Raw genomic sequence first — 22,815 nt, forward strand, 5'->3', positions numbered from 1 at the left:
ACTTGGATAGGGATTGAACACATTTTGAGGGGAAAAGGTCTATGAAAGGGTGAGATGAAGAAGTCTTTTTAAAAATAGTTTTTCTCTGCCTCCTTTCCAAAGCCAAGTACAATTAATTTGGGGATTAATCAATACTACTCTTCCCTCAGTCAGAAAGGATAATCAAGAATTGACCACAATATCAAATTTCTTTGCAAATGGTACTTATGTGACTTAGCTACTGGCATGGGTTCATGTATAATTAGGAAAATGAAAAGGGCTATGTAAAGTTATTCCTTGATATTTAAGAGAAGTTCAGCTTTGGTAGAATAAAAATTTATAGCTTGGAAATTCATAAAAGCAGGTGAAATACCTATCTATCTAGTCCTGGGTAGAGTTAATTTGATGGAATGAAGACAGTTTTCAAGTTGAAGAGAACAGGCAAGGATCAGGATCGCTGCTGCTACCACAGTTCATAGATCATAAATGTAGAGGTGGAAGTAACTGAGGCACGGGGAACTAAATGACTTGTCTAAAGTCCCACAAGTAATAAGTAGCTAGGGAGCACATTTGAAATCTAGGTCCTCTGACTTAAATTTTTTTCCTTTAACCTAACATTCTTTCCTCTGTGCTATAATTTTACCACACTGCCTCATCTACACAAAAGCAATTTGAAAATTGGCCACAGAATAGTGTGCAACAAAGAGGTACAAATTCAGAGAAACTGAAGAGCATGGAACTCAGATAAAAGCAGTATAAAAGTACAATGTTGCAACCATTTATCTAATGCTGATTAGAAATACAATGAAATTAGATTCTTCAGAAGTAAACTGTCCAGTTTGGAATTAAATTACAAGCTTAATCAAAATGTCTATATTTGACATAGTGATCGCATATTCCTTAAAGGCAAATATGTTTGTCTTTAACAGAAAGTACCGATATACATCAAAATACTCACATAAGTATTTTTGCTGTTTATAAACAAATAAGTAGGAGAAAAGTAGTTGGTACTTGCCAATTTCTAAACGACTAAATGGATTCTTGAATAAACATAATGGAATATTATTTCTAGGAGAAATGATTAATATGAAGAATTGAATAAAAAGTGGTAAGATGTATGAATTCATGTAGAGTGAAGACTGCAGTACCAGGAAAACAATATGTACAATTACTTTACTAATATGAGGGATATATTCAGAAAAAAATTGGATTAAAAAAAAAAAGCCAATTAAAACTAAAAGAAGGTAACCTTTCCAAGATGTTGAGTCATATTACAGATTAAGATGGGATACATATAAGTGAATAGTCAATCCCTAGGAAATGGATTAACAAATCTTGACTTGGATTGAGAAGGTAGGTTCTGGGGCTGAAGTGAAAATACAAATAAATAAAAAAAGCCAGACCAAGTGGTACAATGGTATTTGCAGAACACAAAAACAAAAAGGATCAAGACTACTGAGGATTCTGGTTGCTAGAATAAAGGTTCTGGACTGTGGAATCCTTGCCAGACTGGGAAGCCAAAATGCAGGGAATTTCAGGGCTCTGATTAGGCATTCCAAAAGCTCCTTTTTTCTCTTTGTCTTTTTTAAATCATTACTTAGTACAACGATGAGCTATAATAGCTGTGGACTGTCTGACAAGTTCCCTCTGAACTCGATCATCTCACAGCGCCCAGACAAAGGTAACTGAAGCTTCTTCAAGGGTCAATAATTTATATGAATTGTTTTGGACAGAAGTTTTCCTAAAGTATATTTACACACTTCTTTGCCTTTGTAAATAGAGTATGCTAACTGTGATGCAACTTCTTCTTGATGACTGAGAATTATCTGGAAGTAGAGGGTCCTCAGGACCTCAATACAATAGGATTCCCAGGGATCCCAGGAAATGAAGGGAACTGGGTTGCTAAGAACAGAGTGCTCCTATTATGAGTGGCTGTAGGCTATTGTGCTCTGTGAATTCTTAACATCTGTTCTTAGTATTTCTTTGTCTCCTGTCCAATGTCTGTCCCCTCTCAATTTCTTGCCGGAGAGAACTGACTGAGTTTCTTAGAATCATGTTTAATGTAAGAGTAAGAAGGATCTGAAAGGTTCTCTTAGGAACAAAGAGGATTAATTTTCTGACAGCAATTATGGCAACTGAGGGTCCCCTTTCTCTTTATTATTTATTGCTTTTTCTTGACTGTGATCTAGTTGAGGTTGGCTGAGGTTTCTGGATACTGATTAAAGAATAAGCAGGTATCATTAAATTTACTACATCATAGGAAAAATAATTTCAAAAAATAGATGAGAAGATGGTGGTAGTTATTAGAAGTGGTAGTTAGTGGTTATCAGGAGGGAAGAGAACAAGAGGAAGGGAAATAAGCATCTGTTATGTTTATAAGCATTTATTAAGTGTCCAGTATGTTTCAAGCACTATGGTAAGAGTTTTTATAAATACTATCTCATTTTTATCCTCACAACAACCTCACAAAGTAGGTCCTATGATTATTCCCATTTAAAGTCAAGATTAAGTGACTTGTCCAGAGTCACACAATGACTAATAGTTTGAGGCTGAACTCAAGTCTTCTTGACTCCAGGCTCAGCACTCTATCCACTGTGCCACCAGTTGCCTCTATATTTGTACTATTGCAACTATTGTGGTTGTTACTTGTCCTTCATTCTGTAAACAGACCATGACATCAGGGAGGTGGTACCATGATATGCAAGTGAATTGGACTTAAGTACAAGGTCACCTCTCTCACTTTCCCTTCAAGAGCCATCTAGGCCCAGTGGCTAGACATAGATCAGGATAACTAGAGAGGATCCTGGAGGGAGACCTTGGCCTTTTTAAGCTAAAATTTTCACCAGGTCTCAGTTTGACTAAGGCCACAGTACCATTACCAGAAAAGTACCATGTAAACCTTAAAATGCTATGTAAATGTGAATTTTTAAGATAAGAGGCTTAGTGCAATAGTTAGAGTGTTAAATTATGATCATATAGGGATGCCAAAGATAGGGAATACTACTCCCAGGAAATAGATAAGAGAGTAATAGCCTGTAAAAGGGGAATTTTTTTTTTTTTTAAAAAGGAAATAATTCCTAATTAAGTATATATAGTCTTGAAAACCTTCTTTGTGGATAATGGCTTTTTAAGGGACTTCAAATGGTCCAACCATCTAGTAATTGTAGGACTGAAGCTCATAACAGCTGAATGAACAATAGTTAATTATAGTGTTCTCTAATATCTGACTTTATTAAATATAGGGCACTTGTTTAGATAATATGAAAGTCATGATTATTAAAGGACATGACTAAAGCCAGGAGATTGAAAGGTAAAGTCTCAGCAAATCTCCTGTTCCCAGCCTGTCTAAAAATAAAGAAATGATGAAATAGCATTGGTTGATAAGATTCCTCTTCCTCCTCTCTCTCTCTCTCTCTCTCTCTCTCTCTCTCTCTCTCTCTCTCTCTCTCTCTCTCTCTCTCTCTCTGTCTCTCTCTGTCTCTCTCTGTCTCTCTCTGTCTCTCTCTCTCTCTGTCTCTCTCTCTCTGTCTCTCTCTGTCTCTCTCTCTGTCTCTCTCTCTCTCTCTCTGTTTCTCTCTGTCTCTCTCTGTCTCTCTCTGTCTCTCTCTGTCTCTCTCTCTCTCTCTCTCTCTCTCTCTCTCTCTCTCTCTCTCTCTGTCTCTCTCTCTCTCTCTCTGTCTCTCTCTCTCTGTCTCTCTGTCTCTCTCTCTCTTCTCCCTTCCCCCCTTCAATCACAGCTGAATGTTGTTTCCATTTTATATATTGTTTCATTTCCTGGATTTTATTTCACCAGAGAAAACCCCTCATCTCTTCAGAGGAAATGACTGGGGGGAAAAAGAGAGAGTTAAGTAAATCTTTTATTTTAGGGAGTTAGGTCAAAGGGAAGGGAATCTCAAAAATTACAGTTAACAGATCACATGACTGAATGGCACAGTGGATAGAGTGCCAGGCCTGGAGTCAAAAAGATTTGATTTCAAATTTGGCCTCATATAGCTAATATATGACCCTGGGCAGGTCTCTTCACCCTGTCTGCCTCAGTTCCTTGTCTGTAAAGTGAGCTGGAGAAGAAAAGGCAAAACCCCTACAGTATCTCTTGCCAAGAAAACTCCAAAGGAAGTCACAAAAAATTGGACATGACTAAAGTAACTGAAAGAAAGATCACAAATATTTATCAGTGTGGAGCATTACATTCCCATCCTATGAACTATTTCTAAATTGTAACAGAACCACTCCCCATCCCTTTTCTTTCTCCCCAATATAATCTGAAGCAGCAGCAGGCCAGGATTTGATTGTTAATTCAGAATTGTTGTGTGAAAGAGCCAAGAAAGATGGGGTTTTCTGCTGTCTCTCTTTTCAGGGTTTGTGAGGATCAGAAAATATCCTGGCACTTTGGAACTCTTCTAGTCCAATTATGTCATTCTAGAAAACAAGGAAACTGAGACACAAAGAAATAAAGGAGCTTGTCCAAAGCCACAATGCAAAGAGAAGGACCTTAAATAGGATTCAGTTCTGACAATTCATGCTGCCTCTCCAGATGATGTCCATGGAACCTGCAGAAGTGGAGACTTTGCACATGGCAGCCCAGAATGCTAAGTCTTATGCTTAAGCATCCCTTCTTCACTGCCAAGTATAATGCCTGACACAAAATAGGGACTCTAGACATACTTGTGAACTAGTAACTCCTAGATGCCCACAGGAACCCAGACCATTTTTCTTGCTGCTTTTATGCATCTTTTGGTGCTATCACTTACACATGGACAACCTTCCCCTAATGAGGGATCCAGAAATTTGGTGTCTTACTATGTGATGGCTATAGCACTAATAAGAGACTCTTCTCATTCAAAATGATGTTTTAAAGATTCCTGGGAACAAAGATCTATTAACACTGCCTGGTTCCTAATCAGTGCTACTTCTTCCTGTCCCCAAATGACACTGACTGAAGATATGAGGGATGCAGTAGGGCAAGGGATCAATGATGTAAACCCTTCTATCCCACATCCTCAGTCTGCTATTTAAATTTCTCTACCACTTGGCTCCAACCTACTTATTTCCTATTACATCCCATTCTGAAGTCTAAGTTTGATCTCAGACAAACTAGATTAAAAGCTGTTCCCCAATCTTTATATTCCATCAATTACCTCTGTACATTTTCATAAATCATCCCTAACATACTAGGAATGTAAATCTTCAATGTTTTTCTTCTCTTCTCAGAATTCTTCAAGGTAGAGCTCAGAAATTATCTCCTACTTCTTCACTCCCACCTGCAGCTGCTAGTGTGCTCTCCTTCCTATTTGCTAATTATCTAAGGGAGGTCCTTTAAGTACTTTAAGTATGGTGATTCCCATTTTACATAGGAAAGTGAAGCTCAACTAGGCAAGGGAACTTGTCCAGGATCATAAAACTACTACTTATCAGGAGGAGAAATTTGGTTCCAGGTCTACCTGACTTCAAATCTGTTCTCAAACTTATTGATAGTCTTACCACTCTTCAGGAACATTAAGCATTGTACTACGTTGCAGCAGAGTTCCTCAGGTTTAGCTAAGGTGTAAAGGCATGTTTGCTTAGACTACTATGCTTTTTGAAGTTTTCTTTTAGGTTTTTTTTTTTTTTTTTTTTAATGTTAATAGTCACATCTCACTGCTGTCAGCATCTCTATCTCTATTATCCCTTCTCCTATCTTCTTTTAATGTCTGGCTGGCTCCTGTCTTCTTTCCCCTGAGGAATCAGATGCCCAGTTATGAGGTTTGTAAAACTTAAAGTGAATAGGTCCTGAGTGAAGGACCGAGAGGCTCCTTTATGAGGAAAATAATCGGAATAGAAACACTGCCTGTGACATCAGCTTTGGCTAGGCCCCTCTTTGCTCTCGGCTCCTTTCCAGATGGCTGAAGGATTGCCAGATAAGTGACCTCAGGATAAGTGAGGTGTTATTGTACAAAAATCTGAGGTATGATTACTATTACTGGCCAAGCATGGATTTTTTTCAGACACACCCTCACAGATGGTTAATCAAGGACATTAACATTAGCACTGTCTCCAAAAAGTCAGGACAACAGATTTTCTTCACAACTGCTACTAAAAGCCTGACAATGCCAGGAGAGAGGAATTGAACCTAAATTGCTCAAAAATTCCATTTCTACTCTAAAGGACTCTTGGTTCTTTATTTTCTTGTTTGGATGACTCTACTAAGATCTTTGGAGGTCAACAATGCTGTCTTTATTTTGTATAGTCTCCCCTTCCATGATTAGGTCAAAGAAGTTTCCTTGGGAGGGAAGGATTAATTCCTCTCCGTGAATTCAGAAGCTGGAACAGTGTGTGCTAGTTCTGTAATCCCACAGAGAACAACATATTTGGCCCCTAATAACTAACACTTAGTACTACCAAGAAACTGTGCTATGCTGGCAACCTTTATACCCAATAGCTCTTAAACTAAAGACAACAGATAGTGATCTTGGCTAACTTTTCTTTCCTGTTCTTTTTTAAAACTAAATTTAAATTTTTAATTTATGGAATAAAACAAGCATTTCCATAACACAGAACAATAAAAATGATGAAAATGTAATTGTAAATGAAATTGCAAACGTACTATGCACAAAGTTGCATATAATATTAAATCTAAAAACATGGGCATTTGATGAACTGAAGGACTTTTGGGTATTTGTAACAAAAAGACCAGAATTCATTGGAAAATTCAATATTAAAAATCCAAAAGAATATAAGGAACTTATAAAAGACTAATTATAAGGTACATTCAAATACCATAATGTATTCAGCCATACTCCAATTGATGGGCATCCACTCAATTTTTAGTTCCTTGACACTACAAAAAAGGCTGCTACAAACATTTTTTGTACATGTGGGTCTTTTCCCCTCTCTTGTGATCGCCTTGAACACAGCCAGATAATCTCCCTCATCCTTAAAAACAAACAAACAAAATCCTTCACTTGGACTTATCATCCATTACAATCTGTTACAATACAATTAGTGATTTCTAATCATCTATGAAGTTTTAAATTTATCTTTCTAGAAAGAGTTGTCTACACTTGTTTCTTCTATATCCTCATCTTTTACTCATTTCAATCCTACCACTCTGTTGAAAATGCTTTCGGGGTTACTCCCTCAAATGTTAAATCCAATGCCTTTTTCTAAGTTCCCATTCTACCTGTTCTCTGTATTTTTCAAAAGTAAGCCACTCCATCTAACATGTATTTCAATATATTTAATATGTATTGGACTACCTGCTAACTAGGGGAGGGGATGAGGAGGAGGAGGGAAAATTTGGGACAAAAGGTTATGCAAGGGTCAATGTTGGAAAAATTACTTATGTATATGCTTTGTAAATGAAAAGCTTTAATAAAAAAAGTTAACCACTTCTACGTGTCTACTGACTACTCACTTGCCTTGGCTTCCAGGACTACATCTCTCAGTTTTCCTTCTTCTTGTCTTATTCCTAGATCTCAATGTTCCTTGCTAAATCATCATCCCACTAAGTGTGTATATCACCCACCCCCATTTACTACTGGGATTCTCTGTGTTTTCTCTTCATCCTCTAGTCTGTATTTTCATTTGTTACCATCAAATCAATAAACATCTCCACAAAAATTCATTTCCAAGTCTGGCTATCCAGTCCTAGTCACTTTATTGAACTCTAAAATTATATTGCCAAATTACTACTAAATATCTTGTAGGAATTTCTTTTTTTCTTTTCTTTTTCATTTATGGGTTAAAATAGGAATTTCCATAACATAGTACAATACTAAACTGCAGAATAATTTTACAAGTAAACTGCAAATCTACTATGCACAATTTGTTATTCCTTTCAAATATATAACAAACGATCACATAAATTTCTTTTCTTTCTTCCTTCCCTCTGTTTCATCTTAGACATGGTAGAGATGGCTACCATCAGACACAAATATATATATATGTATGTAAAATTATTCTGTACATACTTCTATTTATAAGTACTTTTCTTTTCTTGGATACAGATAGCACCTTTATATGTCCTTTATAGTTAATCTGGTATTTATGATAGACAAAATAAGCTATTCAAAGTCATTTTAAAAATAATACTACTGTAACTGTATACAATGCTTTCTTGGCTGTGCTCATTTTGCTCTTCATTATTTCATGCAATTTTTTTCATGGTTTTCTATAATCATTGAACTCATTACTTTTTTTTATAGCACAGTAGTATTCCATCACAACTTTTCTAGCTATTCCCCAATTGATGGTATCTCTACAATTTCCAGTTCTTTGCCACTACATAGAGAGCGCTATAAACATTTTAGAACACATAAGGTACTCTTTTTTTCCATAATTATCTTTGGAAACTGACTAAGTAGTGATATTGCTGAGTCAAAGTGAATAAGTGGTTTAATAACTCTTTGGACATAAATCCAGATTGCTCTCCAAAATGGTTGGATCAGTTCAGATTTCATCAACAATGAATTATTCTCCCAAATTATGGGAATTTCACATTCAGCATATCCCAAATGAATTTCAATATCTCTCCTACATAAATTCATCACTCCTCCCAACTTATCTATTTCTGTTCAGGATACTGCTGTCTTCCTTAATCACTAAGTTCCACAAACTTGATCTGACTGTGTCTCCTTTTTCTCCCTACCAAATTTTGTCATTTCTACTTCTACAACTTTCTATTACAAACTTTGTATCTGTATCCCTAGCTTAGCAAAGCTTAAACTCACCTAGATGCTTAACAAATGTTTATGAATTGATAGTTCTCTACATTCACATTATGCCTTAGATCCTCATTAACTTTCATTTACATCAGCTTCCTAATAAACTCCTTTCTCCAATTTATTCTCCACTTAACCACCAAATAAATATTTCTAAAATGCACCTCTGTTATATCCCTGCTCAAGAGAGCAGTACTTCTTTTTGGGAGGGGAAGAGGGAAGTGAGGCAATTGGAGTTGTGACTTGCCCACAGTAACACAGTTACTTAAGTAAGTGAAAACCATATTTAATCAGATATTCAACTCCTAGGCCAGTACTCTATCCACTGCCCCAACTAGCTGCCCCAAGGACTACTTCTTTAAGAGAAAAAGCAGTAAATTTTTTCTCCTTTCTTCCCAACTATTCCCAGCTCTGCTAATGTTTTTCTTCTGAGATTACTCAGAAACATACTATATATGGATCTTGAATGTACAGAATTGCTTGCATATTGTTTCCTCCATTAGAATGTGAACTCTTTAAAGGCAGGGCCTATGTTTTTAAGCCTTTTTTTTTTGGGGGGGGCATACCTAGTACTTAGTACAGTGGCCCACATATAAGCATTTAATAATGGCAGCTGGGTTTTCTTTTACTAGTCCCTCACTTAATTGTGTTTTAACTCTCTAATCATTTTTTGTTGTTGTTGTTGTTGTTGCATCCTTTTCAGACCAAAGATTGGTCTTATTGACAGAAATAACAAAAGCAAAATTAAGAATTAATCAGCATTGCCTTCTCTTTGTAAACACTGGGATTACACATTAAAGTGTGGATCTATTTTTTTTTTTTTAATCTACTTCTTTTCCTAGTATACCTAAACAAATAAACAAAACCCCTATGGTTGTCCTTTATATTTCCAGCAAGCTTCAGGCTTATTCTAAGCTTTAGGTTTCCTGACATGCTTCTTCCAGTATTAATCCTTCATCACCTGACCTTACTTAAAAATATCTAAGTTGGGGGCAGCTAGGTGGTGCAGTGGATAGAGCACCAGCCTTGAATTCAGGAAGACCAGAGTTCAAATCTGGTCTCAAACACTTAACACTTCCTAGTTGTGTGACCCTGGGCAAGTCACTTAACCCCAGCCTCAAAAAAAAAAAAAAAAAAAAAAAAAGCCAAGTTGACTGATGGGTTCCTTATACATCCATATGCATTTCTTTAAACAATTCCCCTCTTCCTCCTTACTGGCAATATTACAGTTTCACTCTCAAGAGCTAACTTTGCTGGCAAGACTTTCCAACAGAATTTTAGTTCATACTATCTAAAAACTGTTCCTTAGAAGACTATAGAAAGCTGGTAAATAAGAGTGATATAGAATAGAATTTACCTTTAATATTTTGTCTACCTTTTGAGGGATGAAATTATCATTGAGGCAAATCAAGAAAAGTTTGGTTGTTCTATTTAGGTCAGAAAGAGAATTCTAGAAATCCAGAATTCTATAATGCAGAAAACTGAAGTTTGTAAAGGGCTAGAACTGAGCAAATGCACTTGGATAATGGAGCAGTGAGACTAATTGCCAATTGGACGGTTCTCTATTAACATGTTTGAAGGTTGACCTTCCCCAGCTGTTCTGTGCTGACTTGATTGGTGGGACAAAGAGGGGGAAGTGACGTGTGTAGGGGGAGTAGAAGGAGGAAGAGGAAATTGAGGCACTCTCTTGTGGTGGTTGAGAGAGGAAGATGTGTGTGGACAATAGATTGGTTTTGGACTATCTCTTAATTGCTGGAGAGGACTGATGTTTACATACCCTCCATCTAGGACTTTTGGAAATCTTTTACAAAACCATGTTGATTTATATTGTTTCTTATATCACTACTTGCATGTACAATTCCTGTTTCTTACACCACATCGAGCCTGCACTGACTGTGGGTAGACTCATCACTAATAGCCTCTACATTATTGCTATGTGCTTGTGTAATAACTCCCATGCTGATGGGTTTGTGCATACTTGTCTCTAATAAGACCCTTCAACCCAGAAACCTGCTAGCAATCCCTACTTCTCTTTTGTGCTTTTCATCTCCCCTCCTGAGAAGTCGGGGGGGGGGGGCGTGATCACCTCCTTTTTGGGGTTCTCACCTCCCTGAAAAGACAGGGATGGCGTGACCACCTGTGTTCTAAAACAAAAGAAAGCGGAAGATGTAAAGGGCTAGAACTAAGCAAATGTACTTGGATAATGGAGCACATGAGACTGCCAACTGGACAGTTCTCTATTAACTCGTTTGAAGATTGACCCTCCCCAGCTGTTCTGTGCTGACTTGATTGGTGGGACTAAGAGGGGGAAGTGACGTGTATGGGGGGAGTAGGAGGAGGAAGGGAAATTGAGGCACTCTCTCTCGTGGTGGTTGAGAGAGGAAGGTGTGTGTGGAGATTGCTAGATCTAATTCTCTGACCAAGAATAAAAACTTTTGATTATCCTGACTCTGGCTGATTTCTGGGAAGACAGAGTTCCATCAGAAGTTCCCCTAAATGACTCTATCAAGCCTTTCTGTCAGGCCTTAAGATTGTTTCCTGAACTTTCCATTTCTTTCTATGTCCAAGGATTTGCAATAATTCCATAGCAATATACCTTCTGTTTTGGCCTCTATTAATTTTTACCCAAAAAGCTCTCTATGACATTTCCTATTCTGCTTTCTATTTCCTTACCTAAGTATGATTTTTAAGTAGGTAATGCTCCCATCTTTCTCCTCAATTATTCTTCTTCCCCATATCTTTTAACTATTTTTGCTTGTTTTGATTAAGTTATACCTTTCAAGATATAGTCTAATCATAGATCTCATGCCACTAAGTCTCAGTGATATTTAATAGGTCAAATCTTCTTCCTCTGCATTAGGATCTCTAATTAGTCTTGTTAGCCATATGTTCTGCATTTGTGTATAGACATTTGAAAGTACAGATTTTATTATTAGCTTTTTTGTTAGATTTTGCGAGTTAGTTCATGGGAGAACTCTGGATGTCTCAACTATTTTTATATTCAGCTGCTATCTATGGCACCTAAGTTGGTGGATATATCTTCATCTATAGTTATATATATAATTTTCTCCCCTTCTTTTCCTTTTCAACTAACAGCATTATTTAGATTTGTAAGACTCCTAGTAAATATCTTAACAGTTATTGTTAAGTGTACACCATCCTTGAGAGGATGAGACAAATCCCTGCTTCCTAAAGGTTATCCCAGTGTAAAAAGAGTATAATCCAGAGCAGGTCCTACTGCCTGAGAGACTTTGAGTCTCTCAGTGATGATATATATGTCTGTCTGTCTGTCATCTGAGAACCCAAATAGCTATGTTTCAAAGGTTAGCTGCAGGGTTATTGATTTTTTCAATGGCAGCAATTCTCAAAGACTTACTATGAAAATTAGGGGCTGTGATCTCCATGAGTGGAGGGAGTAAACCCACTGATAAAATCAATGCTCTTTAAAGTACAGAAGTATATTTTATCAAATGAGATTATAAATAATTAGCACAGTGTCTCTCATTAGTTGCCATTATTATGAGTATTATTTTTAAGCTATTATTAGATACAAATGACTGCTTTTGGTTAATAAAAATATTCAATTAATCAAAATCTTTGGTTTTCAGAATGTAAGTGAATGTGTATTATAAAATAGGGAAGGGAAATCCAAGAGCTCCTTAAGGTGTCAAGTATATCTCGATTAAGCAAAAGTACCCCCATACTCAAGGTTACAAGGGAATCAAAAGTATGAGGAGAGTGAGAGGAAAGACAAGTGGAAATTTGAATACCAAATCTCTTCCATTGTTATGCAAATCAATGAACAGCACAGCTAATTGAGCCAGGATTCTAAAGGGTATAATTTCCATCAGCATCCATGTGGATGTCACTAAAAGTTATTGGTTCAATGCTTCATTATTTCCCAAGCACTTTAAATACATCATCTCATTTAATCTTGAAACCTATGAAGTAATCTAAATGTTATCATTCCCATTCTACAGTAAAAGAACCTAAGGCTTAAAGAGGTAAATGATTTCATTAACCTAACTTTCATGGTCACCACTGACAAAAGGACACTTTAATTGGGTAATAAAATAAAATAAATTCTTCCAAATGCAAATTAAAAATCATCTTCCTATTATTTTCTCAGGGTCAAAATCTCAGCTATTGGTGTTCTGCTTCTCTAATCCAAGATATCAGTTGATCTGCTTTTATTTCATAATGAATGTCAAGCAAAAGGAACATATTTGTCCCTAGTTGAGAATATCATTATTTTCTTTCAACTTCATAGAGAGTAAAGTGGGAGATCATTGGATTTCTCAGATGAAAGGAAAAAGGAGAAAGATTAAGAGAAAATGGGAGAGGAGAAAGGACCGACCCACCACTAAATCTGCCAAAATTTTGTGTTCCCAGATAGAACTTTCACAAACAGCTGATTAAGATGGTTTCTAAGAATGGAATTTGGATTTCTGAACCAGAGATTAAAATATAGGAATGATAAGGTTGTGGTTAGGGACAATGTGCACCTAACAAAGATTGTTTAGAATATATTTGCTAGGAGAAAGAAGGGAGATGGAGAAAAAGAGAGAGTAAGGAAGTAAAAGAAATAACTGAAAGAGCAACATTAACAGCTTGAAAGAATCAGGAATATGTCTCCTATGCTAGGTGATATCTGAACTGAACTCTAATGGAAACTAGAAAATCCTGTTTTCTGGAATGAGAATTTTTTTTTACCTCTTGAGATTACCAGTGGGTAGCAAATAAAAACAAAATCATCACTAACAAGCCAAAACAATCCCTTATTTTCTGTCCTTGTTTGGGACAAATGACCTTATTTAATTGGAAAAGAGATTAAATTAACAATGTTTTTCTTTTCACCACAGCCCAGGTTTGCCGTTTTTCATAAGCATCCAAAAAGCCACGCACAAAGCTGTTAGCTTAGTTAACATCAAACCTTTGCCAGGATCTGGAAACACACACAACAGTCCCCTTCTTCTGTCTCTGATTATAAATACTCAGGTTCTAAAAATACACATACTCTGTGCAACTTAACATACAATCTCTCTTTGATGTGAAACTTCCTAATAATCCAGTGTCTTCTAGGTTAAGTTAAGTGCAAGTTTGTGATCTCCAGTCATGGAAAAATCAGAGCAATGCCATCTGTATTAAGACAGGGTCATTGCTTGTTATGCAGACTTTTACTGGGCTCTGTGCCATCTTTTAAAGATCTTAGAGACAGCTAAGGCATGTGAAGCCATTTCAGGTAAACTTGGGTTGGCCTATCCTATTCACACCAGCCAGCTGGAATGAAACAATATACTGTATTTAGCAATGACCCGAAGGAAATTTTTCAAGAAGCTAGGCTGGTTTCTCTAGTTTGGGACCTTCAAGTAGGTCTCTGTCTCCTAAGTGGAATCGATGAAATGGAGGGATGATCAGGAGGTGGTGAAGACTCTTACCTAGTGAGATAGTCCAAGGCCAACTCGGCTCCAGAGGGTTTCTCAAGGTTTTCTTTTACAACACAAATCCCTGCTTCCCGAAGCTGCTTCTTTTGTTCCTTCTTTCGTTCCTTCTTCAGTTTTCTTTCCAGGATTCTCATTTCCTCTGGAGTCAGTTCCTGCTCATCTTGCTTTTCCTCATCACTTGCTGCATCCATCTGAAAATAACCCAAAAAAACCCCTATGTTGGTTTCAGAGAAGAAAAGGAAATTCACACAATAAACGTTTTAAAAGAAATAACTTTCATAGTTCCCTGGAACTCTGTTCACTGGAAAGCAGAGATCACTGAAAAAAACCAGAGGCACTTTTGTGCCACTCGGCAGTGGTAAATGATAAAAAGTAAGCTCTGCCAATATATTCGTAGCAGAACTTTTCAGAGTAGCAAAAACTGGAAACTAAATAAGAAAATACTGACTGGGGAATAGCTGGCAAGTTGTGAACATCGTGTTGCAATATATGACAAACGTGAGCAATGGGAAGGCTCATATGAACCAATGCAATGGGAACGAAGCAGAGCAAGGAAAACAAGAATCTCAATGATTACAAACTCATATGAAAACAATAAAACAAAATTGGATGCTGTCGAGTTATACTGACCAAGTTTGAATCTGAAGGAGATCTATGAGAATTTATTTCCCTCCCTTTTTTGAAGAGGTAGGGGATGATAAGATGGTCATGATGTTCAGTAGTTTTATTGACTAATTTTTTAAAAAAATATTTTAAATTTCTATTATAAGAGATGGTTCTTGGAGGTAAAAGGGATATATTAGGAAATATAAATGATATTAAAAGTAATTTTAAAGAGTATAAATATTCGCATGTTAATTTGCATTTGACAGCACAGTTACCTTTCTCCACCATCAGAGGCACTAGTTTCATTCAATAAATAATTATTTAGGGCCTACAGTGTTAGACATTGGGGGGAGATACATAGTTTAGAGAAAATAAGATTCCCTACTCATAAATATAACAGTCTTGGAAACAATAAACTCTATACCTGGAAACTAACTACAAAGGTTTGACTTTATCTGGCTTTCTACCTCTTATTCTGTGAATAATAATCAAATCAACCTGACCATTACTGGAGCAGACATGCCCCATGAGTCCACTCACAATTCCAGTGACTTTCATTATCTTCCCCTATTAAAATATAAGCTTCACAAGTGTGGGTACTGTCATAATTTTAAAAATTCATATCCCCAGTGCTTAGTATAGTGCCTGGTGTATAATTAATACTTAATACTTATCCATTCATTCATGTGACCAGAATATCAAAGGCTGTTATGACAATTTAAATCTTTAAAAATGAAAAAAAAAATATATCTTAAATTCTCAATCATGTAGGCAAGAATCATGGGGAAAGTAAAGGAGCAGCCCTAGCGGCCGTATAATGAGTTTTCACAATCCAGTCACTAATCTTTTTTCTCTTTACTTTGCTAAAAAGAGATTGGTATCTTATGTGAAAAGGCAAGATGTATATGGATAGGTGTAGAGGGGAGGAAATATTGAGGAGTGCTTCCTTCTTCACCTTTCTAAGTCCTTCTCCCTTCCCCCCAGTGATGCTATGGCTCTGCAAACTCCTAAGAGTGTTAAATTTCAGGCTGGAGATAAAGGAAAGGGCCGACTCTTTGATATGTTATCGTAATGGAGTGAAATAATTTTCATTTAGAAAGCAGTAACATTCTAACCAAAGGTGCTGGGAGAAGGGGTGAAAAACCATAACAATAATCAACAAAAATTCAAACTAACCCAAACCACAAACACTTCATTCCCCTTAGCTTTTCAAAGATTATTCCAAGAGCTGCTTATATAATGCAAGTTTACCTATCCATTTCTCTACAACTCTTTGAGGTAGAGAATAGAAGCATTATTTCCATTTTATAGATAAAGGAAATGAGGCTCAGAAGATTTAAATGCCTTGCCTAAAATCACATAAATTTAAGTAAGAGCAAGGAATCAAACTCTAGTTTGACTCCTACACATCAACTCCTTCTACCATATTACACTTTCTCCACAGAATCTAACCATCCATTTAATTGAGGTTGGGGAAATGATAAAGTAAATATGTTTACTATTTGCCCATGAGCTTGTACATAAAAGGCCCAACAGCAAAAGACTGTGCTGACAAAAAATAGTTACTCTGTATTTCTAATCAAAGCATTGTAAGTTACCTTCTTTGCCCTCCCCACACATTCCTCCTATTATTTGAAAACTCTAACCCTCCCTCCCATGACTCTAGTAAAAACAAAACAAGTTGCTACTCTGTCTCCTCTCCCCTTCATTTTGCTTCCTCTTTTTGACTCTTCCCCATCAAGTTCCCTCATAAAATGCCAATTCCTTGACAACTTTTGTCTCATGCTTAACAACTTTGCCTCTTCTGGATCATCTGAAACAAAAGAAAGCTTCTCTCCCCCATTCCTTCCCAGCCCCCCTCCCTTTTTCCTTTCTTAAAAGTGGAAATTTAGCTTGTTAAGCAGGGGTTCTGAATCTGGGGTCTGTGAATTTAAAAAATATTTTGATAATTGTATTTCAATATAAGTAATTTCCTTTGTAATTGTAGGAGTTTTCTTTGATGCATTTAAAAACATTTTTCTAAGAAAGAGTCCAAAGGCTTTACTAATTTTCCCAAGGGTCATAAGACCAGAAAAGGTTAAGGACTCCTGAGTTATGAGAATTCAGAATTTAAATCCCAACTTTCTCAAATGTGTTGAATTATGGTGTGTTTGCAATGAAACACACAGCAATTCTTGTCTTCCAACATGACAACACCTTCCCTTAGAGTAAGAGATCATGTCAACACCAAAGACCAGGCTTTCTCTTATCTCTATCAGGTATGACAGTTAGGATAGTATATACACTATTACTGAAAGCAATATTGGCATCCTAATGTATGAAGGATGTGCTATGTATATAGCCAAAATGATCATCCTTAACTTAAAATATCTCAGGCTATGTGAAAAATGGATTATGTTAGCATTATCCCAATGCATCTGCAATGCTTTTCTTGTAGAAAGATACTGACTGCAATTCCAGATCCCTCATGCTGATATGCCAGGTTCTGCTCTAACCCTATCATTATAGATATACATAAGTATATAAAAATTAGAGACTACACTTCCCAAGAGTTGAGAGCTCATTATGATATAGTCAGTCCTTCCAATGGTGCAGATCATAACTCAGTTCCACTTCTTATCCTGTGAGTTCTTATCTATGTCCTAAGTAAATCCTCCACAGAGAGTCTCCACGTGTTAGTCTTTCCACTAGATTTCTCAGCATTGCATGAATACCAATGGCAAACCTGAGTTGTTTAATGATTATCTTTCTTCTTAAAAAACATGGAATGCTTCATGAATTTGCATGCCTCCTTCTGCAGGAGTCATGCTAATTTTCTCTGTATTGTTCCAATTTTAGTATATGTGTGACCAAAGCAAGCACCAGATTATTATCTTTTGATCTTACTGCAAAACTGGTACACTTTCCTTTCCAGTCATAAATCTTTCTGGTGACACCCTATATATTCCATTTTTTCCTTTGGTAATGTGTTGCAGGGCAGTTAGTTGACACAATGACACTGGGCTTGGAATCAGTTAGACTCAGCTTCATGAATTCAAATCTAACCTCAGACACTTACTAGCTATATGACCCTGGGCAAGTCACCCCATCCTGTTTGCCTCAGTTTCCTCATCTGTAAAAAGAGCTAGAGAAGGAACTGGCAAACCATTCCAGTATCTTCACCAAGAAAACGCAAAAAGGAGTCACGAAGAGATGGACATAATTGAAATACTCAATGTCAATAACAACAACAAATTGCTGCCTTTTCACACCAATCATGATGTGCCTTCCTCTTCATTTACCTTTTGGGTGACCTGTAACTTGAATTTTTTCAGAGATGATGGTGTTCCTGACTCAGCCATTTAGCATTGATGGAAGAAAATTAATATTTAAAAGGGAGTCTGTTGTTACAGAAAGAAGTGAGGGATTGTTAAAAGTGCATGAAAATTTTCAAAGGCAGATCTGTCTACCAAACTGTTGTCTAATTCTGAACCGAGATCACTGTCTGTGAGCAGTATCTATCCAACAAATATGAAGAGATAAACTGCCTATGTAGCATGTCCATTCAACTGTAAACTATATTCTTGGCATTTTTCATCTACTTTATTTTTCTTGTATGGAAAGCTAGATCAAATTCTTTTAAGTGATGGATATGGATCTCATTTGGCAAACTCTGAAATATTCTTGAATTTGATGCAATGTTGTTTTGTGATAAGAAATCTTAAGAAGTTCATACCTTTATTCAAAATAATCAATAAAACTACAAAAATCAAAGGTTGGAGCAAAGGATAGGAAAAATAGGAAGCCAGTTAGATTAAAAATGTATGATAAAAAGGAACATGGTTCTTAATATTACTTTTATAAAAATGATTGGTTTGAAGCCAGAAAACTTGGTTTTGAATCCTAGCTTTGACACTTTCTAGAGTGATCTTGAGTAATGGTCACTTAATTTTTTTTTAATTTTTAATTTTTTTTAATCACTTAATTTTTCTGAATCTTAATTTTTCTTCTCTTGTATAAATGATAGGGAGTTAGAGTAGGTGATCTTTAAGGTATTTTCTAACCCATGATGTTAGAAAAATGTGTTCTCTGGACACACAGGCATAAATAACAGGCAAGTTACATGTATTACAATGAAAGCTTAAAGTCTCTGATACCGAACAACAGGAGATGTGTGTAATTTCCAAAGTTTGCCTAATTGGTTAGGGCTTACAAATACCCGTTCTGCCTCCTTCTTCCCGCATGAATAGAATCACATTTGCTTATTTGCTTAGCCTGATATCATGCAGAGATTTCATTATTTCTTCCAATCTGAAGGCTAAAGTCAAGTTTAAAAATCAAGACTGGATCAAGTAAATGTAGAAGGCAGAGAGGACTTGAACTGAGTGCTATGGGCATATATAATTGATTTAAATCAATACCTAGGCTGGGCCAATATTCTGATTTTTTTAAAGAAAGAAACCTGATCAGATCAGATAGGACTGAAATAGAGGCAGGCCCAGGTGTCATCTAAGATAAGGAGAAAGGATGCTTCCAACAGGTTATACAACTGAGCTTCCTACACATTAGTCTCTCTCTCTCTCTCTCTCTCTCTCTCTCTCTCTCTCTCTCTCTCTCTCTCTCTCAGGTGCATGAAACATAGTTACACTTGGTTTCTATAATCTGTTCTGTGCTTCAATAGAAGTCTGTCCAAATCTATGAAATTCAAGCTATTGTCTTCACCAGTCTTATAATTTAGGGCTCCAAGAACATAAGTGATGATTTTTTTGTCTATCTGGTACCAAACTTTGGTATTAAGTGCCAGTCTACTCTAAACATAACATCGCTTTTATTGTGGAAGTAGGCCTTTTGGGATCAAAGATTAGGGATCCAAGAAGACATAATCCTCAGGAAAAGATTTTTATCCCTGAATTATCTGATTGCTGGAACTCTGTCTTCCCAGAATCAGCCGGAATCAGGATCACTAAACGTCTTTATTCTTGATCTTTTACAGTCAAGGTCAGGGGCTTAGGCCTAGCAATCTCACACACACCTTCCTCCCTCAAACGCCAGGAGAGACTGAGTCAGCGTCCTAGTCTCATTTCCTCTTCCTCCTCCTACTCCCCCCACACACGTCACTTCCCCCTCTTTGTCCCACCAATCAAGTCAGCACAGAACAGCTGGGGAGGGTCAACCTTCAAACAAATTAATAAGAGAACTGTCCAGTTGGCAATTAATCTCATGTGCTTCATTATCCAAGTGCATTGCTCAGTTCTAGCCCTTTACATCTGATTATGTGTAGAGAATAATGTGAAAGGTCCTCAAAAGATCTCACAGAATGTTTGGTAGCTGAAATTCTATGACTCTACTATATATCTTTGTGTTAATGAGACTGCAAATCTAATATTCATAAAATTGTGGGTTTTTTTTTAACTTTTTGGGGGATTAGCAGGCTATAATTTCTTTTGGGGGCACAGAGAAATTACCCATGCTTTAAAAACATTCTTTTTAGTAGACCAGGCAATTCTAATTCAAGCAAAAGTTGAATTTCTTACCAAAAGGATTCATGTTCATTTGGCCATAATGAAATTCCTAAAAAAGGACTATGTGTTTCCCATCTCTTGTCTAGCTACAGGATCAGTTTTATAAATATATCTTCTGCAACTCTTTTTCATTTCTGCGAACTGACAGCTCATTTTTCAATTAGGCAACATTTTATGTGACTTAATTTAGAATGTAAAAAACAAAGAGGAAATGGTACCTCTTTTTTTTTTTTTTTTTTTTTTTTTTTAACAAGTCAAAACTATAGTACAAACAAGTAGTTTTGGATAGGACTTTTATTCTGGTGGGAAAATAAAAGCTGCCAGAGGAACTTTTACTGTAATACATTTTTCTATTTTTGTTGTTGTTCAATTTTATCTGACTCTTCAAGGCTTCATTTGGGATTTTGTTGGCAAAGGTACTGGAGTAGTTTGCCATTTTCTTCTCCCGCTCATTTTACAGATAAGGAAACTGAAGCAAATGGTAAAGTGACTTGCCCATGGTCACAAAGATTTGAATTCAGGAAGATGAGTCTTCCTGATTTCAAGCCCAGCACTTTATCCATTGCTCCACCTAGCTGTCCTAGTCTATCTTACACTTCTCTAAATTTGGTTAAGCCCCATTGCCATTGATTATGTTATATGTAAAACACTCACCTCTCCTAGGAGTCTTTTAAAATACAAATATGATCCTCAGGAAAGAAGAACTTAACACAGAAAAAAAAAAAAAAGTAAGTTTTTCAGGTCTCTTTCCTCTACAAAGAGAAAAAGGGGTTAGACAGAATACTGAAGAATGGTAACAAAATCAATGCTGAGGGATCAGAAGAGAGTAGATAATACACCAATTATATGATGATGCTTAGAATTGGTCTTATTCTTACTCTCTACAAGGCAACAGGCTCTTAGTTATATGTCATTTTCCACTTCATAGAAAGAAAAAATTTTTTAAACAGGGGCAACATCATCTGTCAAGGGATTTTTTTAAAAAAATTTAATTTATTTTTAATTAATTTTATAATTATAACATTTTTTGACAGTACATATGCATAGGTAATTTTTTTTTTTTTTACAACATTATCCCTTGTACTCTCTTCTGTTCCAAATTTTTCCCCTCCTTCCCTCCACCCCCTCCCCTAGATGGCAGGCATTCCCATACATATTAAATATCTTATAGTATATCCTAGGCACAATATATAAGTACAGAACCGAATTTTGTTGTTGTTGTTGCAAAGGAAGAATTGTATTCTGAAGGTAAAAATAATCTGGGAAGAAAAACAAAAAAAAAAAAATGCTAACAGTTTACACTCATTTCCCAGTGTTCCTTTTCTGGGTGTAGCTGATTCTGTCCATCATTGATCAATTGGAATTGGATTAGCTCTTCTCTATGTTGAAGAAATACACTTCCATTAGCATACATCCTCGTACAGTATCATTGTTGAAGTGTATAATGATCTCCTGGTTCTGCTCATTTCACTCAGCATCAGTTCATGTAAGTCTCTCCAAACCTCTCTGTATTCATCCTGCTGGTCATTTCTTACAGAGCAATAATATTCCATAACCTTCATATACCATCATTTACCCAACTATTCTCCAATTGATGGACATCCATTCATTTTCCAGTTTCTAGCCACTACGAAAAGAGCTGCTACAAACATTTTGGCACATACAGGTCCCTTTCCCTTCTTTAGTATTTCCTTGGGATATAAGCCCAGTAGTAGTATGGCTGGGTCAAAGGGTATGCACATTTTGACAACTTTTTGGGCATAATTCCATATTGCTCTCCAGAACTCCACCAATAATGCATCAGTGTCCCAGTTTTCCCACATCCCCTCCAACATTCATCATTATTTGTTCCTGTCAGCCAATCTGACAGGTGTGTAGTGGTATCTCAGAGTTGTCTTTAATTTGCATTTCTCTGATCAATAGTGATTTGGAACACTCTTTCATATGAGTGGAAACAGGAAAAATGTTTTTAAATGAATGAAATAAAACACATAGGATTACAAAGAAAACCAAATATTCTGAAATAATATTTTAAAAAATAAATGTTCATGTATCTATTTTTATCTATATATCATCTACACATTTTAAAGTACAGAGGTTAAGAAGTCCTGATTAAGAATTAGAAGGGATCTTGGAGAAGGGATTACCTAATACAACATTATAAAATTAAAAGTAAAGAAACTAAGATGCAAGTCACATAGGTACTAAACAGCAGAGTCAGGATTACAACTGACTTCTCTCAGTTCAGGGACGTTGCCACTGTACTTGGCTGCTTCCTTTTTCCTGGTGTTTCTTTGAATTCTGGGTTGCTGGCCAAGATCCCATTGGGAACGAGGACATTAATCATTTTAGTTCATTTGTTTTCAGAAGGTCCCATCACAATTGATGTGGGCTTTTTTCTATAAGTGGACACTAATTGCTGTAATTGATTTGGCTAAAGATGGCTGCCTGACTAAATTTCCCCTTACTATTCTCTCCCAAAGAAAAAAATGCCAATTCTGTGCCCTCTAAATCTATAAAATGCTGTTGTACTTGTTATTAAAAAGAAAAAAGAAAAAAAAAAGATAGCATTACATGGGACGGGTT

General features: G+C 36.4%; 1 protein-coding gene and 1 non-coding gene across 4 annotated transcripts in view; both read right to left on the reverse strand.

Annotated features, from left to right (window-relative positions):
- Window positions 1-22,815, reverse strand: part of CHLSN (cholesin) — a 342,470-nt gene that overhangs the window by 79,351 nt on the left and 240,304 nt on the right. For all 3 annotated transcript variants that reach the window (XM_074281124.1, XM_074281123.1, XM_074281125.1), the window contains one exon: window positions 14,117-14,313. In XM_074281124.1, coding sequence (XP_074137225.1) covers window positions 14,117-14,313 — 197 coding nt within the window. The remainder of the gene's footprint in view (window positions 1-14,116; window positions 14,314-22,815) is intronic.
- On the reverse strand, window positions 17,485-17,588 carry LOC141552279 (U6 spliceosomal RNA). The gene has a single exon (XR_012485087.1). It is a non-coding gene; the product is annotated as a U6 spliceosomal RNA (small nuclear RNA).

The sequence above is a fragment of the Sminthopsis crassicaudata genome, chromosome 1 (assembly GCF_048593235.1).
Source record: "Sminthopsis crassicaudata isolate SCR6 chromosome 1, ASM4859323v1, whole genome shotgun sequence".
In the NCBI taxonomy this organism is placed as follows: domain Eukaryota; kingdom Metazoa; phylum Chordata; class Mammalia; order Dasyuromorphia; family Dasyuridae; genus Sminthopsis; species Sminthopsis crassicaudata.